This window comes from Dasypus novemcinctus, chromosome 8 (genome assembly GCF_030445035.2).
Source record: "Dasypus novemcinctus isolate mDasNov1 chromosome 8, mDasNov1.1.hap2, whole genome shotgun sequence".
Classification (NCBI taxonomy): Eukaryota; Metazoa; Chordata; class Mammalia; order Cingulata; family Dasypodidae; genus Dasypus; species Dasypus novemcinctus.
The window spans coordinates 86820317-86842046 of NC_080680.1; the positions used below are offsets into that span (position 1 = coordinate 86820317).

A 21730-nucleotide genomic window follows, 5' to 3' on the forward strand; every position below is an offset into this window, starting at 1 on the left:
CCATTCCACCCAGCCCAGGCTGGGGTCCCGGGATGCCCACCCGCCCTTGCCCACCCCAGCCCCGGACTGGCTAGTGATGGCCCGTTCCCTGCGGCCCTGGCAATGGTCCCATGGCATAGCCTGGGGGAGGCTGCTGGTGCTGGCTCGCAGATGCTGGATCCATCTGGCTCCAGTACCCAGCCAGTTACAATCATCTGGAAGGGCCCCATCTGGTCCCCCGAATTCAAGCCTCTGAACGGGGAGCTCGGGCATGTCTTTGCAACAAACTCTCCAGGCGGCAAACCAGATGGGAGCCCAGGTGGGGGCCCCTTAGGGGTCGGCAAGCCCACCCAAGGCTCATCGTGCCCTTCCCATTGGCACATGGACCACCCCCAAGGCCAACGCCCCAGCGTTAAGGCAAAGGGGGAGCGCTCCCGCTCTTGGCACACCCGGAGGTGGGTGTTGGGACCCCTCTCCTCCCTCTGTTGGTGCTCTGTTTTCTTTTCGTTCTTTCTTCTTTTAATTCTTTTTAATTTTGAGATTTGGTGCTCATTTTTAAATGAACTCACCTATAGACCCGTTTAAAGCCAGTCAAGCACCCAGCTGCTTCTGGGTCCACAGCCTCCCTGGGGTGTCTCTGGGAAGGGGGGCACCTCACACTCCTCCAACATCCCCAGGCTGGGGTCGGGGACCTGCAGCCTCCCCTGCAGTGAGCTCTCGGGCCCCGGGGAGCTGGCAGTGCCATGCCTGCCTGGCGTCACTATGGCCTCTGGACAGACCGGGGCCATGGGAGGTGGGTGGGAGCCAGTCTCCAGGTCCCCGCCGCCCTCCTCGCCCGCCCCCTGGCCCGGGGTCCCCCCTCACCATAGACCACCAGCTTGGCTCTCCTGGACGCGGAGCCCGCCTCGTTGGTGGCCTGGCACTCGTAGTCTCCGCTGTCAGTGGGCGAGACCGAGGCCAGGAACAGGGAGCCGTCGTCCAGCACCGCCACGGCTGGCCGGCCATGCAGGGGCTCCGAGGACGGGCCCTTCCGCCACGTCACCTGTGGCTTAGGTGTCCCTAGAAGGCACTTGGGATCATCAGTCGCGAATACCCTGATGCCTTCCCAGCTCGCACTCCTTCCCGCGTGTCTTCGGGGCCCTTCCGTGGGCACCTCCCTCCCCCCCCAGCCTGGAGCAGCTGCTGCCCGCAGGCTCTGCCACCCCCACTCCTCCCGCCCCCCACCGAAAGCTGCACCTCCACACGTCTTCCCAGTTCCCCTGAGGGCCCAGAGGCAAGGGGGCCACGGCCCCAAACGGGCCACCATGTTTAGAATCGCAGCCCCACCTGGCATGACACACAGTAGGTGCACGGGAAACCTCCCTTGAATGAACAAGCCCAGTGTGCTCAGCACCCTGCGTCACGCTGTCACTTAGCAAGTGACTCGTGTGCACCGTCCCTTCTCCCACACTCCTCAGCCGGCCCGTCTCTGCCAGGACACCGTCAGCTCCACAGGGCCTGGCACCCCGTGGGTGGGCGACCAGCGCCCGCCCGCTCTGCCAGGAGTGGTGCCGTCTCCATCACCCCAGCCCCCACAAGGGGACCTGGCACAGAGTAGGTTCCCCAAGCAGCACTGAGGGACTGATCCGAACACCCAAGCAGCAGCCGCCCGGGAGAGGCAGCGCGGCCCAGCAGCCCAGGGCCACCAGACCCGGCTTTGAGCCGCAGCTCAGCCCTGACCCACTGCACGGCCTCGGGACGACACTGGCACCCACACCCAGCCCTCCCCCTCCTCATCTCCATGGACAAACGCTGTGTAGGAGGGAGAGGCGCGGAGGCCGCCCAGCGCCAGGGCCACTTCCCCAAACTCACAGCCGGCACCCTGCGTCCCCCGCCCCCCACCGCCGACTGTCATCACTAGTCATCGCACCTCACAATAATTACCTGGAGAACACCCCACACTATCTACCGCCTCCCGGGCAGCACGGAGCACCCTCTGTAGATTCACACCCTCACTCTCTCTTTCATCCTCTCAGCTGGGGGGCGGGGGCGGGAAGAAGGGGTCCTGGGACCCAGGGGTGAGCCAGCAGCTTTGGGTGGGCAGGGGGGGCAAAAATCAAGATGTGGCACCCGAAAGCACCCCGCCACCTCTTTCAGGAGGTTCTCCTGCCCCACCGCACCCTGCACTAGCTGCTCCCATCTTAAAGTGCCAGAAACGTTCCTGTCCTGCTTGTTACTTGCCTCTGGTGGGAAGGAAAGGGCCCAGGGGGCAGGGACCAGTGTCCATGTCCACCCACTCCCTGTGTGTCTTTGGGCAACCTACTTAACCTCTCTGTGTTCCATTTTCTCATGGGATCCTCTGCCATTTTCCTTTGTGCCTACCCGGAATGCTGGCTAGAGTGGCCAGCTTTCCACATTACCCATGCACACACACGGACACACCCCCCTACGTGCACACGCATGCACACTTGCACACACCCCAATATGCACACACACACCCACACAAGTGTCTGCACACGCTCTGAGGTTTGCACCCCTCCCGGCTCCTTCGGCTTCACGCTGAAAGCCCTGCCCTACCCCCATCCTTCCCGCCTCCCAGGGGGACCGGGCTTCAGAGCTGGGGGGGCTGGAGGGGCTAGAGCAGGGGTTCTTAACCAGGGGCCCAGGAGCAGGAACTGAAATTCAATAAAACATTGTTCCCGTGGGGACATGGTAGTGCGGGCGTGATATATTTATTACACAGTACACAGCACAGTGTGGGCTTAGTAAGGGGTCCGTGCCTTTCACCTGACTGATAAAGGGGTCCGTGGAACAAAAAAGGTTGAGAACCCCTGGGCTAGACAGAACAGCTGTTGGCTTGGAACTTTTTTTATAATGCAAAAATTCTAACGTAGCCTGGCTGCAGACCTGCCCTGAAGCACTGTGATGGGAAGGTTCCAGGGTGCACAGAGATGCAAGTGAAAATCCCTCCTCTCCCAGCCCCCCTTACCCAGAGGACCAAAGAGGAGCGATGACATGTCCAAAGTCATCAGCAGTCGGTGGCTGGGCTACAGGCCTTTCCATGCCACCCCACGAGGAGAAAGCAGATGTGGCTGCGTTTGGCAGGGGCGCCCCACATGCAGGCACTGTGCTCGACGTGCCCTCGTTTAGCTCCCACCGCCCCTGCAAGCCCAAGGCCACGCCGCTGGGGAGTGCCAGATGTGAACCCACCCCCACCAGGCACAGTCTACCTGCTTGAAAAGGAAGGGCAAGGAGAGCCTGGGGGGCAGTTCCTGGGCTGGGCGTATGCTGATGAGGCCGAAGGACAGGCCCCTGACAGGCCAGGGGTGAGTGTGGGCGTCTGTGAAGGACAGGAGGCCTGGGCTGGGTGGGTCCTGGTCCCACCTCCCACCTCGGGAGAAAGCAGAACAGCTGCTGGGTGTTACTGGAGATGGCCACAAGGTGGCGCCATGGTCAAGTGCTTGGGAACTTGGGGTGGGCCACTCCAGGGAGGGTGGCTCTGTGGACAGCAGAACCTGGGGGGCCCCCAGAGCGCCCACCTGGGGTGGCTGCCTCCTGCCCAGGATGCAGTGGGCAGCTGCACCCCCTCTGAAGTGCCTCTCCCTTTCCTTCCAGGGCCTTTCTGGGGCCCGGTGGCAGAGGAAGCAGAGCTGGGCTTAGACCCAGCTCTCCTGGCTCGTGCCAGGGCTTTTCCTAGCCTGCCACTTGCTACCCGGACCCCCATCCTTCCACACTTCTGGAGGGAGCAAGAGGCTCAAAAGCCAGTTGGGGAGACAGAAAACAGCCAGATAAAAAAGCCCAAAGACAAAAGCTGCAGCTCCTGCTGGGAGAGCAACCGGCGGGGTGGGACAGAGCTTTTACAGAAAAGCAGCACCCATCCATTCCGCACATTTCCTCGGGCGCCCGGCGTGGGGCCGGGACCTAGACCACCCGTGCTGTCCCTGCGACTTCTCGCAGTGGCCCGACGCAGGAGAGACTGGAATTACCCCACGTACAGACGCATAAGCAGGCTCAGAACGGAGGCGAAACTGCCCCGAGTCACCCAGCCAGGAAGGGCCGAAGCAGGCTCGACGCTGGGTGGCTGGCCACAGCGGGGGGCTCGGCCCCCCATGGCGGCCCCACAGGGAGCCGCAGAAGGGCGGTTTGCCCAGGACCGTGTGACTCCACCCTGCATGAACAAGTCTGGGGCTTGAGGGGAACGGGGAGCACTGATCCCAAAGAAAACAAGGATCCCTGCCCTTCCTCGGCCTTGGCTGTCACAGTCTCCAGGTGCCCTCCTATGGCAGACTCCGAGAGGCGAGGGGCTGAAGGGGCGAGCAGGGCTGGAGTGAAACCAGACCACTCTCGTCAGCCACCCCCTGGCTGTGTGACCTCAGGTACGTCACTTAACTCCTCTGGGCTTGAATTGTCCCTAACAGAAAGGGGCTAATACTAATACCCATTCTCCAGGGATGAAACTCCTGGCACAGCCCTGGCAAGGAGTCAGGACCCCCCAAATCCTCCAAATCCCAGGGCACTGCCCACAGGGTACAGTCCCAGGGCTCTGGACCGTGGGCCGAGGCTCCTCCCCCGCCCAGCCCACCCCTGGGCCCAGCCTCACCTCGGGCAGGGCACGGCAGGCTGGCGTTCTCCCCTGCCACGCGCTCCAGCAGGCCGCTGGTCTCGTCGGCCCCCCAGTGTGGTGGCTCTGGTGGGAAGGGACATGGCCATGCTCACACGCCGGAGCCCAAGGCGTGGCACTGCCCCCAGGGACCCAGGGCCAGCAGGGAGGGCACCCCCGAGAACCCCGCAGGACCCAAGGAGGGAACGCAAGCCCCGTGCTCCAGCCCTCAGCCGGGGCAGTGGACTCGGGGCCCAGCGGGCAGCCGGCAGGCCGCGCCCCACAGGCTCGGGCGGCGGAGCGTAGCGCGCCCCCAGCAGCGGCTGTCTAACTTTGCTTTAAATTGGGTAGATTATGTATATTAATTTAAAGCCAAGTTTTGGTGTGTTTAATAATCTACCCATGTATATTATAGTAATTAATTCATTTAGACTTTCTATGTCTGCATCACTTTTTAGTATTTTCATTGTCCAAGGCAAACAATCACATCGTGTCAAATTATTTGCATAAGCTTGAGCCAAGTAATCCTTATGCCTATTTAAATTTTCTTCTAGTGAATTTGCTATTTTTTCACCATTAAAATATTAAATTACCTGAGATCTTTAAAAAATTTTTTTAATAAAATAAATTAATAAACATTCACATTCATAATAGTGAAAATGCTAGCACCATTGCTCCAGAACTTTCTAAGCTCCAGGGGCTTCCCTCATGCTCTCTGACCTGTTATTGGACCCAGTTAGGGCATGTTATTGCACCCGGTTTGCCGAGGAGAAAACTGGGTGTCGGAGAGTGTGCGTGACCGGAGCTCATGGCTGCCCAGCTGGTCCGGGGAAGGGCTGGACTTCAGCCACGGCCACGGGCCTCCTGTCTACCAGGTCCATCAGGTACTCCAAGCCCCACTTACCAGGTCAAGGGCAAGGCAAGCAGGGAGCCCCCTGGTGGTGGCTCTGAAGACCTGCACGTCAGGACCCACCCGGAAAATGGGGTTCCAGGACCCGGATGCCCACGGCTGCTGCGGCCTGGGGGCTGGGCCAGGGAGGTCCCAGAGGAGGAGGGAGCTCTGTACCAGCAAGGAAGGTGACAGAGGGGCCTGAGCCCAGCACCGCAGGCACACCGCCCGGGGAGGTGGAAGAAGGTTGTGGGGTGGGAGGGCCTCACCCAGCACCCTGAGCTCCAGTTCCCACGCATCCACGCCTGCGCTGTTGGAGGCCTCGCAGCGGTACGTCCCCGCATCGGAGGCCCTGACGGCTGTGAAGTGGACGGAGCCCTGGGGCCCCCCGCTCTGCAGGGCTGCTCCGTCCTTGGACCAGCTTAGCAGGGGCTCCGGGGCGCCCTCAGCCACGCAGTTCAGATCCAGCGCTTCACCCGCCAGCACCTTCAGCACCCGCGGGCCTGGCTGCACCTGAGGGGGGGCTGACAGGGCCACGAGGGGCGTCAAGGGAGAGGGAGCTCCAGGAGGGGGGCGCAGACCCCAGGCGGGCGGAGGGCCTCGCCTGTCACACCTCTGACACCACCGACCCTCACCGTGGGGCGATCTAAGGCTGCCGTGCCTTGCTGTGCCAGGAGAGGGCATCAGGACCCCTGTTTGGACCCCCAGAAGGGAGTGGAGTCCGCCTCTCGCCTGCATGGGACACTCACTCCTTGGTAGTTAGCTTGTTCATTCCACAACCCTGCCCCAGACCCGCCCCCACCCAGGCACCCCTTGAGAACCTCCACCTGGAAACGCCCAGCTCAGTGCTCACAGGGGGAATTTGAAGCCCAGAGGGGCAGAGAGACTGCCTCAGAGTCACACAGCAAGGTTGGGAGGCAGCACATGCAAAGGAGCCTCAAAGGCATGCCCCAGGTAAGTCAGCTGAGGTTGGAATCCCAGCTCGGCCCCTCAGAGGCCATGGGACCCTGTGTGAGCCCCACGCTGGCCAGCACCTCAGTTTCCCCTCATAACAAAGCCGCCCAAAGATGAAGCGAGATGCTGCTCAGTAACAAAGCAGCCAGGGCAGTGCCTGGCCCACAGGGGCCAGAATGCGTCCTGCTATTTCTGCGTCACTCCTTCCCTGCCCTCCCGTGGTTAATGGTGAAGATGGGGGCTTCCGCTCCTTCTGGCATCTGTGTTTTCAAGGTCCCTTCTCATTCTCCGTTTTCAGTCTTCCCTAGGAAACAGGCCCTGGAAAGCGGCGTGCTTTAGCCTGAGTCCCCCACTTGCTCAGCTACAGGAGCTAGAGCTGGCACAGCCCCTGGGTCTGTGTGGCCAGGAGTCCAGGAGGCCTCACGTGGGGCGAGACCGGAATGGCCCAGGTGAATTCTCAGAGCCCCGGGGCCTCCCCTCGCTGGGTGCTGTACAGGGCGCTGGAACGAGTGGAGTGGGCCCTCAGGAGAAGCTGGGAAACACCCACCCTGTTTCCCAGAAAATGAGCCTGGCTGCCCAGGAGGGCTCTCTTCCCAGGAGCACAGGGTGCACCTGCTCTGCCTGCCCGTCCGTCACTCTCTCTCCAAAGACACTTGCTGAAAACAATATCTTCCACTTGCCAAGTGCATTGTCTATACCCTCTGACAATGATGGGATCAGAATTATTGGGGCCCCCACTTTACAGAGGGGAAGCCAAGCCACTGGCCTAAGGTCACACAGCCAGTCAGTGGCGGAGCCAGGATGCAAACCCAGCTCCGCCCACTCCGAGTCTCTGTTCTTTATTTTTCCTGCTTCTGTGTCTTTCTTACAACTTGAACAAACCCACGGCAAACCTCTGAGCCTCCCTCTTTCTCTGGGCCTCAGTCTGTTCCCCTGCAAAATGGGGCATTAGGGTAGAGGAGGGGTCAGCAAACGTCTTCTGTAAAAGGCCACATAGTAAATATTGTCATCTTTGTAGGCCACATAGTGTCGCTCAGCTACTCGACTTTGCTGTTGCCTCGGCTATACACGATGTGCAAAGGGATGGCTGTCGCTGCGCTCAACTACACCTTACCTACGAAGGCTGAAATTTAAGTTCATATGATTTCTTGTCATGAAATTTTCTTTTTTCCCCAATCATTTAAAAATGTAGAAACCATTCTTCACTCACAGGTCACACAAAAACAGGTGGGACCACTTTCAGCCGCAGGCCATAGTTAGCTGAGCCGTCTTTGGAGTCTCCCCGGGGCCCTCTGAGATGACAGATTCCCTGCCTCTGACATAGTGGTTTGCGCTGACTGGATACCCTGGTGAACGCTCACCCCTGGCGCCCCGGTTGGGCCGAGAACCAGAACCTTGATGGTGTGATTAGGAACCACCAAATCACAGCCCGGCGAGGGGCAACACGTGCGAGCTTAGCCCGGTGCCTGGCACAGCAGGTGCTCACTAAAGGGCAAGGACGACTGTTTTCGGGGTACAAAGCACCACATTGGCTGCGTGCAGGCAGGGGCTTGGAAAGGGCCTCACAGGGGCAGGAGGGGGCCAGAGAGGCATCCCATGAGCCTCTGCCTCTTAACGCCACCAAACCCCGGCTCCCGGCGCGGGGCAGACGCTCGCAGACCCTCCCTGCCCCTTCCCGCGTCCTCACCGGCCCCTCGGGCCCCACCACCGAGCTCCCTCTGGGCCCCCCATCTCAGGGGTTCTCTGAACAGCCCCTTTGAGCCAACCAAGGAGGAGAGGTGGAGAAGGGGGGTTGTGGTGGTGTGAAACTGAATGTGCCCCAGAAAAACGCATTCTTAAACCTAGTCCGACCCGTGGCGTGAACCCGTTGGGAGGAGGCTCTTCTGAGGCGACCTCAATCACGGTGTACCCGCCTCCTTCAGGACGGGTCTTAATTCTGTTACTGGAGTCCTTTATAAACGAGATGCACAGAGAGAGAGAGAAGCCGAGAGCAACGAAACCCAGAAAAGCCAGGAGAGACGGCAGATGCCGCCCTGCGCCTTGCCCCGTGGCAGGGGCGCCCAGGGGTGCCCCGGTAGCTGGTCTCTGGGAAGAAAGCATGGCCTCTCAGCTTCAGCCTGGAAGCTAATAATTCCCCATTGATTAAAGCTGAACCATTTCGTGGTATTGGCTTTAAGCAGGCTCAGAAACTAAGACGGGGCGGCGGAGGAGGAGAGAGGGGACGTGAGCAGCACGGAAGCTGCGGGGGCAGGAGAAAGAGAGCTGGAGGGCGGGGCGGGGGCCTGGCGAGTTGAGGCTCAGAGCGGGCTGGGGGAGCGGAGCCCGCAGGGAGCTGGCAGGGGGCACAGAGGAGGCCTGGGAAGGAGACGGAGGGCAGGGCAATGGGGGTAGGGGGAGACGGGCCACCGGCCCGGGCTCTACCTTGGACCCCGAGGATGTAGCGACGGGAGGCAGCCCCCGCAGGGTTACTGGCTGTGCACTCGTAGCGGCCGCTGTCACTGACCTGCACCTGGGCCAGGCGCAGGGAGCCCGATGGAAGAAGGCCATGCCTGCAGGAATGAGGGGACGCTGGTGAGGCCCTAACCGGCTCTGGTCCCGCTGGGAAGGTCTCAAAGCCCAACTCAAACCAGCCACCTGTGCCAGGAAGCCTTCCGTGATTGAGGCAGGGCCCGCTGCCCAGCCACCCGGCCCCTTCAGCCTCAGCCCGCGCTGGTGTAACAGAGAAAGCGCACTGGACTAGGAACCCATGGGCTTGAGTTTGAGTCCAAACTCTGAACCCTTCCTAGCTGTGTGATCGTGGGCAAGTGGCTTCCCCTCTTACAGCCTCCACTTCCCCATCTGGAAGCGGGAGTAATAAGAGGGCCTGCCTCTGGGATGGCTTCCACTGTGGCCTGCCAGGGCTGGACCCGGTCACCGCTTGATGCCGGCTGGCTGCTGGCAGGGACTCGCCCGCCTCCAACGCATAGGCCAGCCCACCCTCGACCCCGAGCCCCCGCGGGGGCTCCTGCAGTCCTGCGGGGTCGGGGGGAGGCCCCCACACTTGGTGGGAGCAGCCCGAGGACCCCGGCGTCTAAATGCTTTTCGGCATTCTGCTGCCCAGCACTGTGCTGGGCGCCCTCCAGGAGGAAGCTGCTGAGTCCTGCCCTTCTGACAGCCCACCTGGCTGAAGGCACCTGGCCCCCATCCCATGAGGATGCACCGCCAGCCAGGCCCCTGCAGCTGGGCCGGCCGTCACGTGGCCCCTGCAGACATGACATCACTGGCCCATAAGCGCCGGCTCCCCACACGCCTGCCTCTGAGGGCGGGAGGGCAGCTGCGGCCACGGCCCCGGCTGGCCCAAAGAGCCAGCAGCCGGCACGGGGGCGGGAAACTCCACCGCCGCTCCTCCAGGCCTCCGAGGAGCCGCCAGGCCTGGGCCCTTTTCTGCTGAGCCTCGGTTTTCAACTCTGCAAAATGGGGATCAGGGAAGCTCCCACCTCCCAGGGAAGCTACGAGAATCACGTAAGAGGCTGCAGGCAAAATGCTGGGCACACGGATATGAAACAGGTCAACGTCCCTAGCAATTCACTCTGGGGGACTTGCTTCGCTCTCCTGGGCCTCAGGTCCCCCGTCTTTAAAGGGAGTAAGAACTCCCCCTGCCCGGCGACACCCTCCATCAGTTTGCCCCAATCATCCAGCAGGTGCGTGGCGCAAGTCTTCTCAGGACTGTTGTGAACGACTCGCTTGGCCGGGACCGCGGGAGTCCAGGCTGCGGGCCAGACCACCTGGGTTCCAGCCCTGCTCTGCCACGTGCCTGCCGTGTAAAGCCGAGCAAGTCACGTAGGCTTTCTGGGTCCCAGTGGTCGCACTTTGGAAAACAGAGGAAATAATCAAACTTATCCCCCATAGGACTGTCAAGAGGATTGGATGACTTCATTCTAAGAACAGTGCCTGGAACAGAGCAGCACTCAACAGAGGTTAGCTGTTACGATGGTGATGGCTGCACCTCCATAGACAACACATGATGCTGTTTTGTCTGCTTTAAAGCATTTATATAAATGGCATCATGCAGATGTGTGTAGGTCAGGCTCATTCATTTTCATTATTGTATAGCATTCCTTTGTATCACCATACAGCAATGTATTACTTTATTCCCCTTTAGGTAAACATTTGGGCCCTTCCCTTCCTTCTCTCTCCCTCTCCCTCGCTTCCTCCTTCCCTCCCCCCTATCCCTTCTCTTCTTCCCTTTCTTCCTTCACGGAACTCCTGGGCCACAGGCTCACCCACCGCCCTCTAATGGGTGGGGCCAACTGCTCACACCTTGCAGAGTGTGGTTCTCATCAGAATCCCCCAGGAACCTGTGAAACATACAGAGTCCCAGGCTCACCCCCAAAGACTCTAATTCAGCAGTGCGGGGCAGGGACTGGGGGTTTAACAAGTTCCAGTGGCTCTGACACCCCTGGGAACACGACCCGGGATGCAAGGAGGTGCCCCTACCCCGAGAAGCAGTGTGGCGAGGAGATGGAAGCAGGGCTGGGACAGCAAATGGCCCCAGCGCGACCTTACAGGATGACCATGGCCAAGGAGTCCATCTCCCTGAGCCTCCGTTTCCTCATCTGGAACATGGGAATGCTAAGCCTCTCCATCTCACAGGAGGTGGTGAGGATAAATGATAGGAAGCACGAAAGCCCACGGGCCTGGGGCATAGTGAGTGCTCAATAAACATGAGCCCCACCAGTGTCTAGGTTCTAGCTCCCTGTCTCCAGCCAGCTGGGCAACACTGAGCAAGTCACTTAATCTTTAAAGTGAGGAGGAAAAGAGGAAAAACACCACCCAGGTGTTTATTTATTCCGGCAATAGATATTTCACCTACATGGCTTTGCTTCTCCAGCTTGGCTTTTCTTTTTTTTAAGGAAGTACTGGGGATTGAACCCAGGACCTTAGACATGGGAAGCAGGTGCTCAACCACTGAGCTCCACCCACTGCCCCATCACTTCTTTTAAGTTAAATAATGTTGACATGTCAACACCCATCAAACCAGCGCTGAAACATATATACCCAACCACAGTCAGCACTGGGATGCGGTGCGCTCCCCAGACTTTGCTGCAACACCTTGGCTGGCAAAACAGCTTGATGTGGGTCAGTGGAAAGAGGTTTGGACTGGGGATCTGAAGTCCTGGATTCAAGGTCCAGTGCTGCTACAAACATGCTGAGCAATTTCAGGTACAGCAGTTGACATCTCTGAGCCTTGCTTTCTTCATATTTGAAAAGGCCACTCTAGGCTCCAGCTATCTCAGAGGTTGCCTTCTAGTTCTTCTGAAAACTTTAAGGCCCATAGAATCCCCACACCCCCTTTCCCTCACCAACCCCTTAAAAGGATAAGAAGCAGGAGTTCAGAGCAGATGTGGCTCAAGCAGTTAAGCGCCTCCCTCCCACATGGGAGGCCCCGGTTCGGTTCCCAGTGCCTCCTAAAGAAACAAACAACAAGCAGACAACAAGCAAAAACAACAAGCAATGAACAAAAAATGAGCACAAACAACAAGAAGACAAAAAGCACAAAACAACAAGCAGAGAAGGGAGCCACCTGGGGGAGGGGGGAGCAGGGGGAGTGGCAAAAAAAGAAGTGAGAGTTCTGGGGAGAAAATACAAGCAACTTCCAAAAATGGAAACAACTCTCCACAATAAGGGCAGACATCTTGTTTTTCTTATGACCAGCACCTAGATCACTTCCAACAAAGGGGATGCTACTTGCTGTATCACAAAAGAAGAAAAGAGAAAAGGGAGAATCCATTTTACAGATGGACACACTGTGGCCTCCAGAGGCCAAAGGACCCAGTGCCTGCCCAGAGCCTGTGCCTGCTCAACATGGCATGTCAGTGTTCTGCTCTAAACCCCTCAGTGGCCACCCACTACTCCCCGGACAAAACCCAAGTACAATATCGTGGCCTGTGTGGAACCTGCTCAGTCCAGCCCCTCCCCCCCCAACCTCACCACATGAACCCCACATGGCAGACCTGGACCCCTTGTTCTTCCTCAGACAGGCCAGGTCTGTCTCACCTCCACACCTTTGAACATGCTTTCTCTTCCACCTCCTGTGAATTACCTGTTTACCCGGATAACTCTTGCTCATCCTTCAATAATTAGACATCACCTCTTCCAGGGAGGCTGCCAGGATGCCCCAAGCCAGAGATGCCTCCTACGGGCTCCTGCAACTCTCTGTACTTCTCCCATCATAGCCCTTACCACACTGGCTTATAATTGCTTATTACCTGCCTGCCTCCCTTCTTACACTGTGGGCTAAGGCACACCCCATCTGTCTAATTTGCCTTTTGATTCCCAGAACCTAGCCCAGATCTGGCACAGAGCCCTGTGCAAGTTCCACTGTCCCTTGGCAAAAGGGCAAAGTAGCAGCTGTTGGGCCACTGGAGACAGCCTGGGGTCAGAGGGTTTCTGGGAATGCCTCTGTCCATCCACCCGTGCCTGGAAGCTCAGCGGGGGGTCTGGGAAGGAAGCCGGTGGCAGGGGAGAGGTGAGTGGAAATAGGAGGACACCGAGCCCCCAGAACAGGCTGCTGTGGAGCGTGCCGTGTCGCTAACTGGAGCAGAATTCACAGCACGTGCAGCCAGATGGCTCTGTACAGCGCCTGATGAGAACATGCGGAGACATTCGCGGGGAATTTCCTGTTTATGACATCCCCTAGAGCTGAGCCTCTGCTGTCGGCAGCGAGGCTCACCCAGCCAGCCCAGGGCAAGCTGATGTCAGGTGGTGAGGAATCTGAGGGTCCAGCGACCTGCCAGGAGCTCCCACCCCGGGGCAGAGTGCCGTCCCAAACTCTAAGGAGGCCCTACCTGCCCACAGAGACCCAAGGCCATCCAATAGAAAGTGCTCCGAACAATGCAGGTCTCCAGGTGACACCGTCTGCCTCCTTGCCAACACACGCCTTCGACGCTCTGGCATGCTTCTCCAACTCCTGCTCATCCTTTGTGGCTCAGCTTAAAAGTCACCTCCTCAGAGCAGCCCTCCCAGATGCCTCAGACAAGGCCCGGCTCCCCCTCACGTGTGCCTGAAGCCCTCGGGGGCATTTATCACACCCGTGCTTACCTGTCACTGTCTGATGGCTCCATGGAGGAAGAGCCAGGTGTGCCTTGGCCGCTGGCATATCCCCAGGCCTAAACACCTGCCCTGGCCTAGAGTAGATGCCCAATAATTATTCGATGTCCAATTCCAGCTGCCCCTGGCCATGCCCTCCTTACACTCACTCCCCATCCTACCTTGGAGGCAGGGGACCGATACATCAGGTGAGTGCAGTAAGAAGGGGAGGCAGGAAAACATGGGGACATCTAACTTGTGTACCGGGGTAGGCTATCGTTTCTGCTAGTGAGATGGAGAGGACTGGGGGAGAGGCAGCCGACCTTGGCTCCCACCGTCTCCCACCTCTCTCCTGCCTCCCAGACACCCCTCGAGGCAGCACAGGCTCTGGCTCTTCCAGGGAGCCTTCCCCGATGGCCCCAGGCCTTGTTAACCTTGCCCTGCTCTGAGTGGCCTAGGGTCCAGCCCAGCCAATCGCTCATTCATTCATTCACTGAGCAGGGCCACGGGCTGGCGCTGGGCCAGCTGCTGCGGAGGAGGCACAGGAAGTGGGTCTGCGTCAGGGGCTCTCGCCGCAGGGGTGGTCAGCTGGGCCCGCCCCTCCGGCTACCTCTCATGCAGTTTGCGGCGCCACGTCCACCCCTGACCGCTCCGTTCTGCAGACCTCCACCCTCCTCGGGTGAGCACAGAGCCCTCAGGAGCAGCTGCCCCGTGAGCAGCACAGGCCTCCATCTACCCAGACCTCCAGCGGGCCGAGCCTCACCCGCAGAGCCCACGGGCAGCCGCCTCACGAGGCCCGCCGCGCCACCTTCACGCAGGGCTGCCGGGGCTGGCGGTGGGCCTGACGGGCCTTCATCTCCTCACTGGCCTCACCTCCACCACGCGCTCTTGCAAGGAACCCACAGATGCTCCCAAGCGGAGGCTCTGGAAAGAGGGGCCTGAGGCTGACCTTTGAGAACCACAGGGCAAGTGCAGGATGAGAGACAGAGCAAGAGAACCCGGACAACCAGCTCTCCAGCGACGCTGGACGGTGCAGATGCTGGCGGCAGCTGGTAACTATTGAGCACTTCCTGAATGCCACTGCCAGGCTAAGCACCCTCCACGTGCATTCTCACCAACAACTTCCAACAGCCAAACCTGGCGGGCAGCAGAGCTCTGGATAACAGGCACCAGCCCCCTCCCAGGACGGGGGTGGGTGTGCTTTGTGACCTGCAGCGTCCTCAAGGGTGGGACACGGGAAGGTGGTGGGAGTCGAAAAATAAGAAAGCCAGGAGCAGCCTTTCAGAAGCAGCTCCAGCTTCTCACCGCTCCCCTCCCCGCGGCCCCCCCCTTCTCTCAATGTGGCTGGACTTGGCCGTGTGTGGGACCCTGGCTGGCTGCCCCCCAGAGCCAGAGCTGGAGCCAGGAGGGCTCACAGCTGTCCCGGCCCCACATGAGAACCACAAACAAACACTGTTGCCTAGAAACACCGCCTCACCCCAGCATCCCCAGGCTGAATCATGGGACCAGGAGGCGAGATGCTCAGACAACCATCGCCGGCTCCAGCCCTTTCATTTCTCAGATGGGAAAACTGAGGTCCAGGGAGGGGCAGGGGCTTGTTCGAGTTCATGCAGCAAGCTGGGGCAAAGCTTAGCTGGGGCCCCAGGTCTGCTGCCACCTGATCTCACACACAGGCAGAGCCTGTGTCGCCTCCCTCCGGTGCTGCTCAGCACAGTCCTGGGCACAGGGTATTGCTCAATAAATACTGTTGACTTGGATTTTGAATTCACAACTCTGATGCTCTTTTCAAAAACAACAAGCGTCCAGTGAACACTCCCATCCTTGGACTCAGTCATTTGCTTTCAGGACCATACCCAGGAGATGACCCAGAAGATAAAAGAGGAGCATTTGGGCAAAGATGTTCCAGTTGCCCATTTATTACTGCCTAAAATGCAATTAAGCACAAGCCCCAAACAGCAACTTAGCAACCGTGAGAGCCGAGTGCCCTGGAATGTTATTTTGCCCTTTAAAATGAAAAGCGAGTGACATGGGCCAGGATGAATCAAGAAAAATGGTAAATTAGGGGGGAAAAAAATCAAAGATAGCAGAATAGAAGATGCTCGAAGCTTAACCCTATAAACACATCTACATGCACTAATGAATCCAAGGGGATTGTGGACGCAGGCGGGAGGTTTCCAATTTGCTAGCTCCTCGAGCTCCTGGCGTGTTCTCTCTTTATTATGACTTTCTGACTCAGTGGTCGTGGAGGGTGGTCTAGGATGCCGAAGAGTTTAGAATATTATCCAGAGGAAGCAGTTGCCCGTCTGACCTTGGCCCAGAAGCCCACAAGCCCACTGCATATATGTCAGGGTATGTCCATGTCTGAGACCATGTCTGCTGTGCTTGTGGCTGTGTGCTGTACACACGTCCACGTGCTGCATCTGGGTGTGCTCATGGCTGTGTGCTGCATGTATGCTTATGGCTGTCTTGTGGCTGTGTGCTGTGTGTACCCTCACAGCTGTTTCATGGCTGTGTGTACCCTCGGAGCTGTCCTGAGGCTCTGTGCTGTGTGTACCCTCACGGCTGTCTCATGGCTGTGTGCTGTGTGTACCCTCGGGGCTGCCCCGTGGCTCTGTGCTGTATGCACCCTCACGGCTGTCTCGTGGCTGTGTGTACTCTCATGGCTCTCTCGTGGCTATGTGTACCCTCACAGCTGTTTCATGGCTGTGTGTACCCTCGGGGCTGTCCTGAGGCTCTGTGCTGTGTGCACCCTCACAGCTGTCTTGTGGCTGTGTGCTGTGTATACCCTCGGGGCTGTCTCGTGGTTGTGTGTACCCTCACGGCTGCCTCGTGGCTCTGTGTTGTGTGTACCTTCAGGGCTGTTTCATGGCTGTGTGTACCCTCAGGACTGTCCTGAGGCTCTATGCTGTGTGTACCCTCACGGCTGTCTCATGGCTGTGTGCTGTGTGTACCCTCGGGGCTGCCCTGTGGCTCTGTGCTGTATGCACCCTCACGGCTGTCTCGTGGCTGTGTGTACTCTCATGACTCTCTCGTGGCTATGTGTACCCTCGGGGCTGCCTCGTGGCTCTGTGCCATGTGTACCCTCGGGGCTGTTCCGTGGCTGTGTGTACCCTCGGGGCTGCCTCGTGGCTCTGTGCTATGTGTATCCTCAAGGCTGTTCTGTGGCTGTGTATACCCTCGGGGCTGTTCCGTGGCTGTGTGTACCATCGGGGCTGCCTCGTGGCTCTGTGCTGTGTGTACCCTCGGGGCTGTTCCGTGGCTGTGTGTACCCTCGGGGCTGCCTAGTGGCTCTGTGCTGTGTGTACCCTCGGGGCTGCCTCGTGGCTCTGTGCTGTGTGTACCCTCGGGGCTGTTCCGTGGCTGTGTGTACCCTCGGGGCTGTTCCGTGGCTGTGTGTACCCTCGGGGCTGCCTCGTGGCTCTGTGCTATGTGTACCCTCGGGGCTGTTCCGTGGCTGTGTGTACCCTCCCGGCTGTTCCGTGGCTGTGTGTACCCTCGGGGCTGCCTCGTGGCTCTGTGCTGTGTGTACCCTCGGGGCTGTTCCATGGCTGTGTATACCCTCAGGGCTGTTCTGTGGCTGTGTGTACCCTCGGGGCTGTTCCGTGGCTATGTGTACCCTCAGGGCTGTTCCGTGGCTGTGTGTACCCTCGGGGCTGCCTCGTGGCTCTGTGCTGTGTGTACCCTCGGGGCTGTTCAGTGGCTATGTGTACCCTCGGGGCGGTTCTGTGGCTGTGTGTACCCTCGGGGCGGTTCTGTGGCTGTGTGTACCCTCGGGGCAGCCTCGTGGCTCTGTGCTGTGTGTACCCTCGGGGCTACGTCTGCATCTGGTGTGCTCCTCGCTGTCTGCACGCCAAGGCCCAGGGCCAGGCAGTGGAAGGTCGCGACCCCGTTTCTCCATGCTCCGTGGGCTTCCGGGCCCCCTGGCGGCCTGGGGATGAGGCCCCTCAGCCCTGCCCCTCCAGGGTGGCTGGCAGGGGAGGAGGAGGAGCCTGACCCAACAGCAGGGTCTCAGCCCCGACTACACCACAGAATTACCCCGAAGCTTTGAGGTCCCTGGCAGTCCTAACTGTAGCCCGGGCCGAGAACCCCAGCCGAGGTGGGCACAGAGCCGAGGAAAGACACCTGCACGAGCGGGCGCATGCGCGCCCCTGGGGACAAGGGCGGGCCGCGGAGGCAGCACCGCCGAGAGCAAGGAGCACACGCCGCCCGCGAGGGAAGGAGGAGCGCGCGTGGGGACGTGCGTGGCGGGCGGCGCCTCTTCCAGTAGCGGGAGCGGGCTGGGTCCTGGGTTCTGAAGGGGCTGAGCACCCGCCGCGTCCGCTCGTTCTCTCGTGCGGAGCTTGCAGGCCGGCGGCGGAGAAGCCGAGCTGCAGGCCTCTCTCGGGGAGGCGGGACGGCCGGGCCCAGGCCCTCCGCTCAGTGTGGTGCCCCCAGGAGTCTAAACTCGCCAGTCCCGGCTGAATTACTGTGGGATTAAAGGGGGGCTGTGTCTATCTGAGCACCTGGCCTTCCTTCTGTGTGGGAAAGTTGTCGGTGAGCCTCAGGGCAATGAATTTTAAAATACAATAAAAACCACCGAGGCTACTCATAATAGCCCCAAAGTGGAAACAATCCCAAGGTCCATCAACCTGTGAAGGATACACCAAATGTGGTATATCCATACAATGGAATATTACCCAGTGAGAAAAAGAAATGAAGTTGTGGTACAGGCTACCATCTAGATGGACCTTGGAGACAGTGTGCTAGGTGAAGGAAGCCAGGCACAGAAGGCCACATGCGTATGCACGATTCCACTTGTAGGAAATGTCCAGAAGAGGAAGTGGCTGCCTCCGGCTGGGGTGGGGAGTGGGGGCGGGAATGCACGAGATTGCTGTTGGGTTCAGGGTGTTTTGGGAGGGTGATGAAAGTGTTTTAAAATTGATTATGGCGATGGTTGCTCCACTCTGAAGTACACTAAAAACCACTGCAAACAGATTTATTGTATGGTATGTGAATTATATCTCAATAAAGCCGTTTTATGTATTTTTAAATGTCCATGAGGATTAAATGAGATAATGGATGTGATAAGATGATGACGATGAGTTTTTAAAAGCTGGAAATGCTGCCTTCGGTTGTGAATAGCAACAGCAGGAAAATAATATCAAAACGAGCATCTTTTGGGCACTTAACAACATATAAACATTGCATATCCGTCCTCCTATCACGAGAGCAGCATTGTAATAAAGTTCATTTTACAGAGGGAGAAGCCGGCTAAGAGGAGCTCGTGGCTGCCTGCGGTCACACGACTTGTAAGAAACCAGCCAGGACTCACACTCGGGTCTGATGAGCTCAGGTCTGAGCCGGTCCCCCCACCCCCCAGCCCCCATCCCAGGCATATTTTACTCCTCATTTGGTTAAACTCTGGGAATCTCACAAGTCTCAAGAGAAAAATGTAAGCCAGAAAGAAGTGGAGAGGGCAAGGGAGAAAGAACAGAACAAAATTCTAGGATTGCAAAAGTGGTTCTCGCAGATTTATGGCTCCCGGTTGATCTATTAACACATCACAACAAGGAGGGGTGAACAAATAGGAATGTGGTTCCCCGTTTCAGTAACAAGTCGTAAATAAACCATCACCCAGCCAAGGAGCCAGGACAGGCTTTCCCGGGACAGACACAGGCTTCCAGAGCCTTAGAGCGCGGAGCCCGTCACCCCCCCTGGCAGGGGGCCGCAGCGGCACCCCCTGCAGACACAGCCCCACGCGGCTCCCAGTCCCCCAGCTGGCACACGACCCCCCCAACATACTCAGGGGTGCATGGATATCAGCTTCAGGGTTCAGGAAGAACCCCGCAGATGTTCCAAGACCCAGACACGTGTGTGGGTGTCAGGGGCAGGGGCCTGCAGAGCTAGGGTTCCAGAACCTGTCTGGAAGCTCTCAAAGACCTGGCCGGGGCTGACGTCACCGCCACGCTCCCTAGGGCCGAGAGTGCCCGGAGCTGCCGAGGCCTGGTGGGTCGGGCTCGGTTTTGGAGGATGCCCAAAGCCAGCCCAGCTTTCCCTCACTGCCTACTCCCAGGTGGGGCGTGCAAAGACCCCAGAAGGGGGAGAAGCTCTGAGTCAAAGCCTGGCAGCTGGACACCTGGGTGGGGGCAACAGGTGCGGAGGTGACATGTGTAGTGGTCAGGATGCCGTCCCCACCCTGCCACTGATCATTTTTAGTTGGGTGACCGTGAGCAGCTCACCCCAACTCTCTGGGCCTCAGTTTCCTCCATTCAGTTGAGGTAACAGGGGCTGTGTGTCCAGTGGCCAGGGCATTGTAAGTGCTCAGGGTACATTATTTTAGAGAGGGGCCTCACCCTGGGAGCCCTGCACCCTCATGAGGTCCACGGAGGCTTCAGGGAGGCCATGGGCCCCTGCGGTGACCCCAAACCTGTGTGCAGAAGTGAATGAGCCTCCCCACAGGAGCATCCACAGGGCTCGTTTCACACCCCTTTACTCGAAAGCCCAAGCTCTGCCTCTGACCCAACCCGAGGCCACGTGGTCGGTTACCTTTCGGCGAAGGGCGGCATCGGGCGGGAGTCCTTCGTCCAGGTGACCAGCGGGGGTGGGGAGCCCTGGGCCTCACAGTCCAGGGTCACCTCGTCCCCGGCCTTGGCGGAGACTCTCACCGGCCCGTCTGCACCATGTGACCCGTTCACCTTAAGCCTGGGCTTGGCTGTGGGTGGAGGCAAACAGGACTGTGAGCAGGACAGGCAAGGAGGTCGGGGACCAGAGGCAGACGGGGAGGGCTCCCCAGGAAGGGCCGGAGGGCTGAGGCTCTGATAACAGGGAGATGCGGGTGCCTGCCTCCCCGCTAACAGCCACCCTCCCTGGCACCTTCTCTCCTGCCACAACGTCTATGCGTCCTCTGGCTTCTCTTCGTCCTGGCGTCCTTCCCCAGGGACATTCTGGCAGATTCTATGCTTTTCTTCTCCACCTTCTTCCCCTTGATTATCCCATTATTCCCAGGACATCAACCACCAGATAATTCACAAACTCTCTCTCTGGCCCTCTCAAACCCTGGTCAAACGTACCTTGCACGCCACCTCTCTCTCGTCTTCAACTGGAACTCCTGGAGAGCAGGGATACCAGCACAGCCCACCCTCCCCAGCTCTCCCCCATCTCTAGCCGGGCGCTCAGACAGTGAAGGCACCTGACACGTGTCTGTGCAACAACTAAACGTGCCAGGCAGCTGAGGACGTCAAACCCCATCTCCTCTCATGTGTTCCCCTGCCCTGTCAACCATAGTTCAGAGAGGAAATCCATCCCCCCTTTAAAAAAAAGATTTCCTCCAGAGAAATATTGGCTCTAAGAATATATGAGAGAGAAAGATGGGCCTGTGCATTTGTTCACTCATCCCAGACAGATTTCCTGAGTGCCCAGCCTGGGGCTGGATGCTGGGAAACAGCAAGGCAGGGGGGCCAGGCCCTGCCCTCAGGGCACTTGCACTCCACGGGGACACCTGAGCAGCTCCAGTGCAGTCAGTGACTTAGTCACGGGTGTGATGAGGGCTCAAAGCGGAAGTGCAGAGCGTGTGCAGCAAGGTGCCTTGACCTGACCAGGAACTGCTGAGAGCAGATGAAAGGAGGAGCTGTCTGGGCGGAGGCAGGGAACCAAGGCGGGGAAGGGCATTCCAACCAGAAGGAACTGCACTGCCAAGGCCCTGAGGCAGGAAGAGGCGTCCAAGACAAGGAAAGGAGGATAGAAGGTCTGGGGCGCAGAGAGCGGGGAGGGAGGCTAGAGAGGGAGCTGCCGGGAGAGAGGGCGGGCCGACAGGGCCTTGTGGTCTTTCCAAGGCTTGTTGATGTGACCACTTCCTCCCCGTGTGGTTACAAAGCGCTGGGTTGGGGCTGCTGGGGACAGTGTTTAGAGAGAGAGGAGCTGGGGTCCACGAGCTTTCAGGAGGAAGAACTGAGAAGCAGGGTTAGCTGGAGTTTAGGCAAAGCCTGGAGGCTCAAGAGTCCTCCGGGAGCAAGGAAGACACAGGTAAGGTGGGCTCGCCCACGCCCGGCCTCCAGGCCCACTGGGCTAGCCCAGGACCAGGCTGCCAGCACTCACTGTTCACGGAGAGCCGCATCTCCTGGCTGGAGAAGCCCACCGTGTTGGTGGCCGTGCAGACATAGGCCCCTGCATCCCGGGCGGCCGGGCGGGCGATGAGCAGAGTGCCGTCCTTACTCACGTTGTAGTGGGGACCCCCGGGGGTCAGGGCGACCGTTTCCTGGGGGCAGAGCAGCATCAGCAGGGCC

The 21730-nt window shown here is 59.1% G+C and overlaps 1 protein-coding gene across 1 annotated transcript in view; it reads right to left on the bottom strand.

Moving 5' to 3' along the window:
* HMCN2 (hemicentin 2) overlaps nucleotides 1-21730 on the bottom strand; it is a 151392-nt gene that overhangs the window by 81400 nt on the left and 48262 nt on the right. The window contains exons 21-26 of the mRNA XM_071216527.1: nucleotides 21543-21702; nucleotides 19995-20160; nucleotides 8823-8950; nucleotides 5717-5971; nucleotides 4559-4645; nucleotides 844-1038 (exon numbers count right to left, since the gene is read on the bottom strand). Coding sequence (XP_071072628.1) covers nucleotides 844-1038; nucleotides 4559-4645; nucleotides 5717-5971; nucleotides 8823-8950; nucleotides 19995-20160; nucleotides 21543-21702 — 991 coding nt within the window. The remainder of the gene's footprint in view (nucleotides 1-843; nucleotides 1039-4558; nucleotides 4646-5716; nucleotides 5972-8822; nucleotides 8951-19994; nucleotides 20161-21542; nucleotides 21703-21730) is intronic.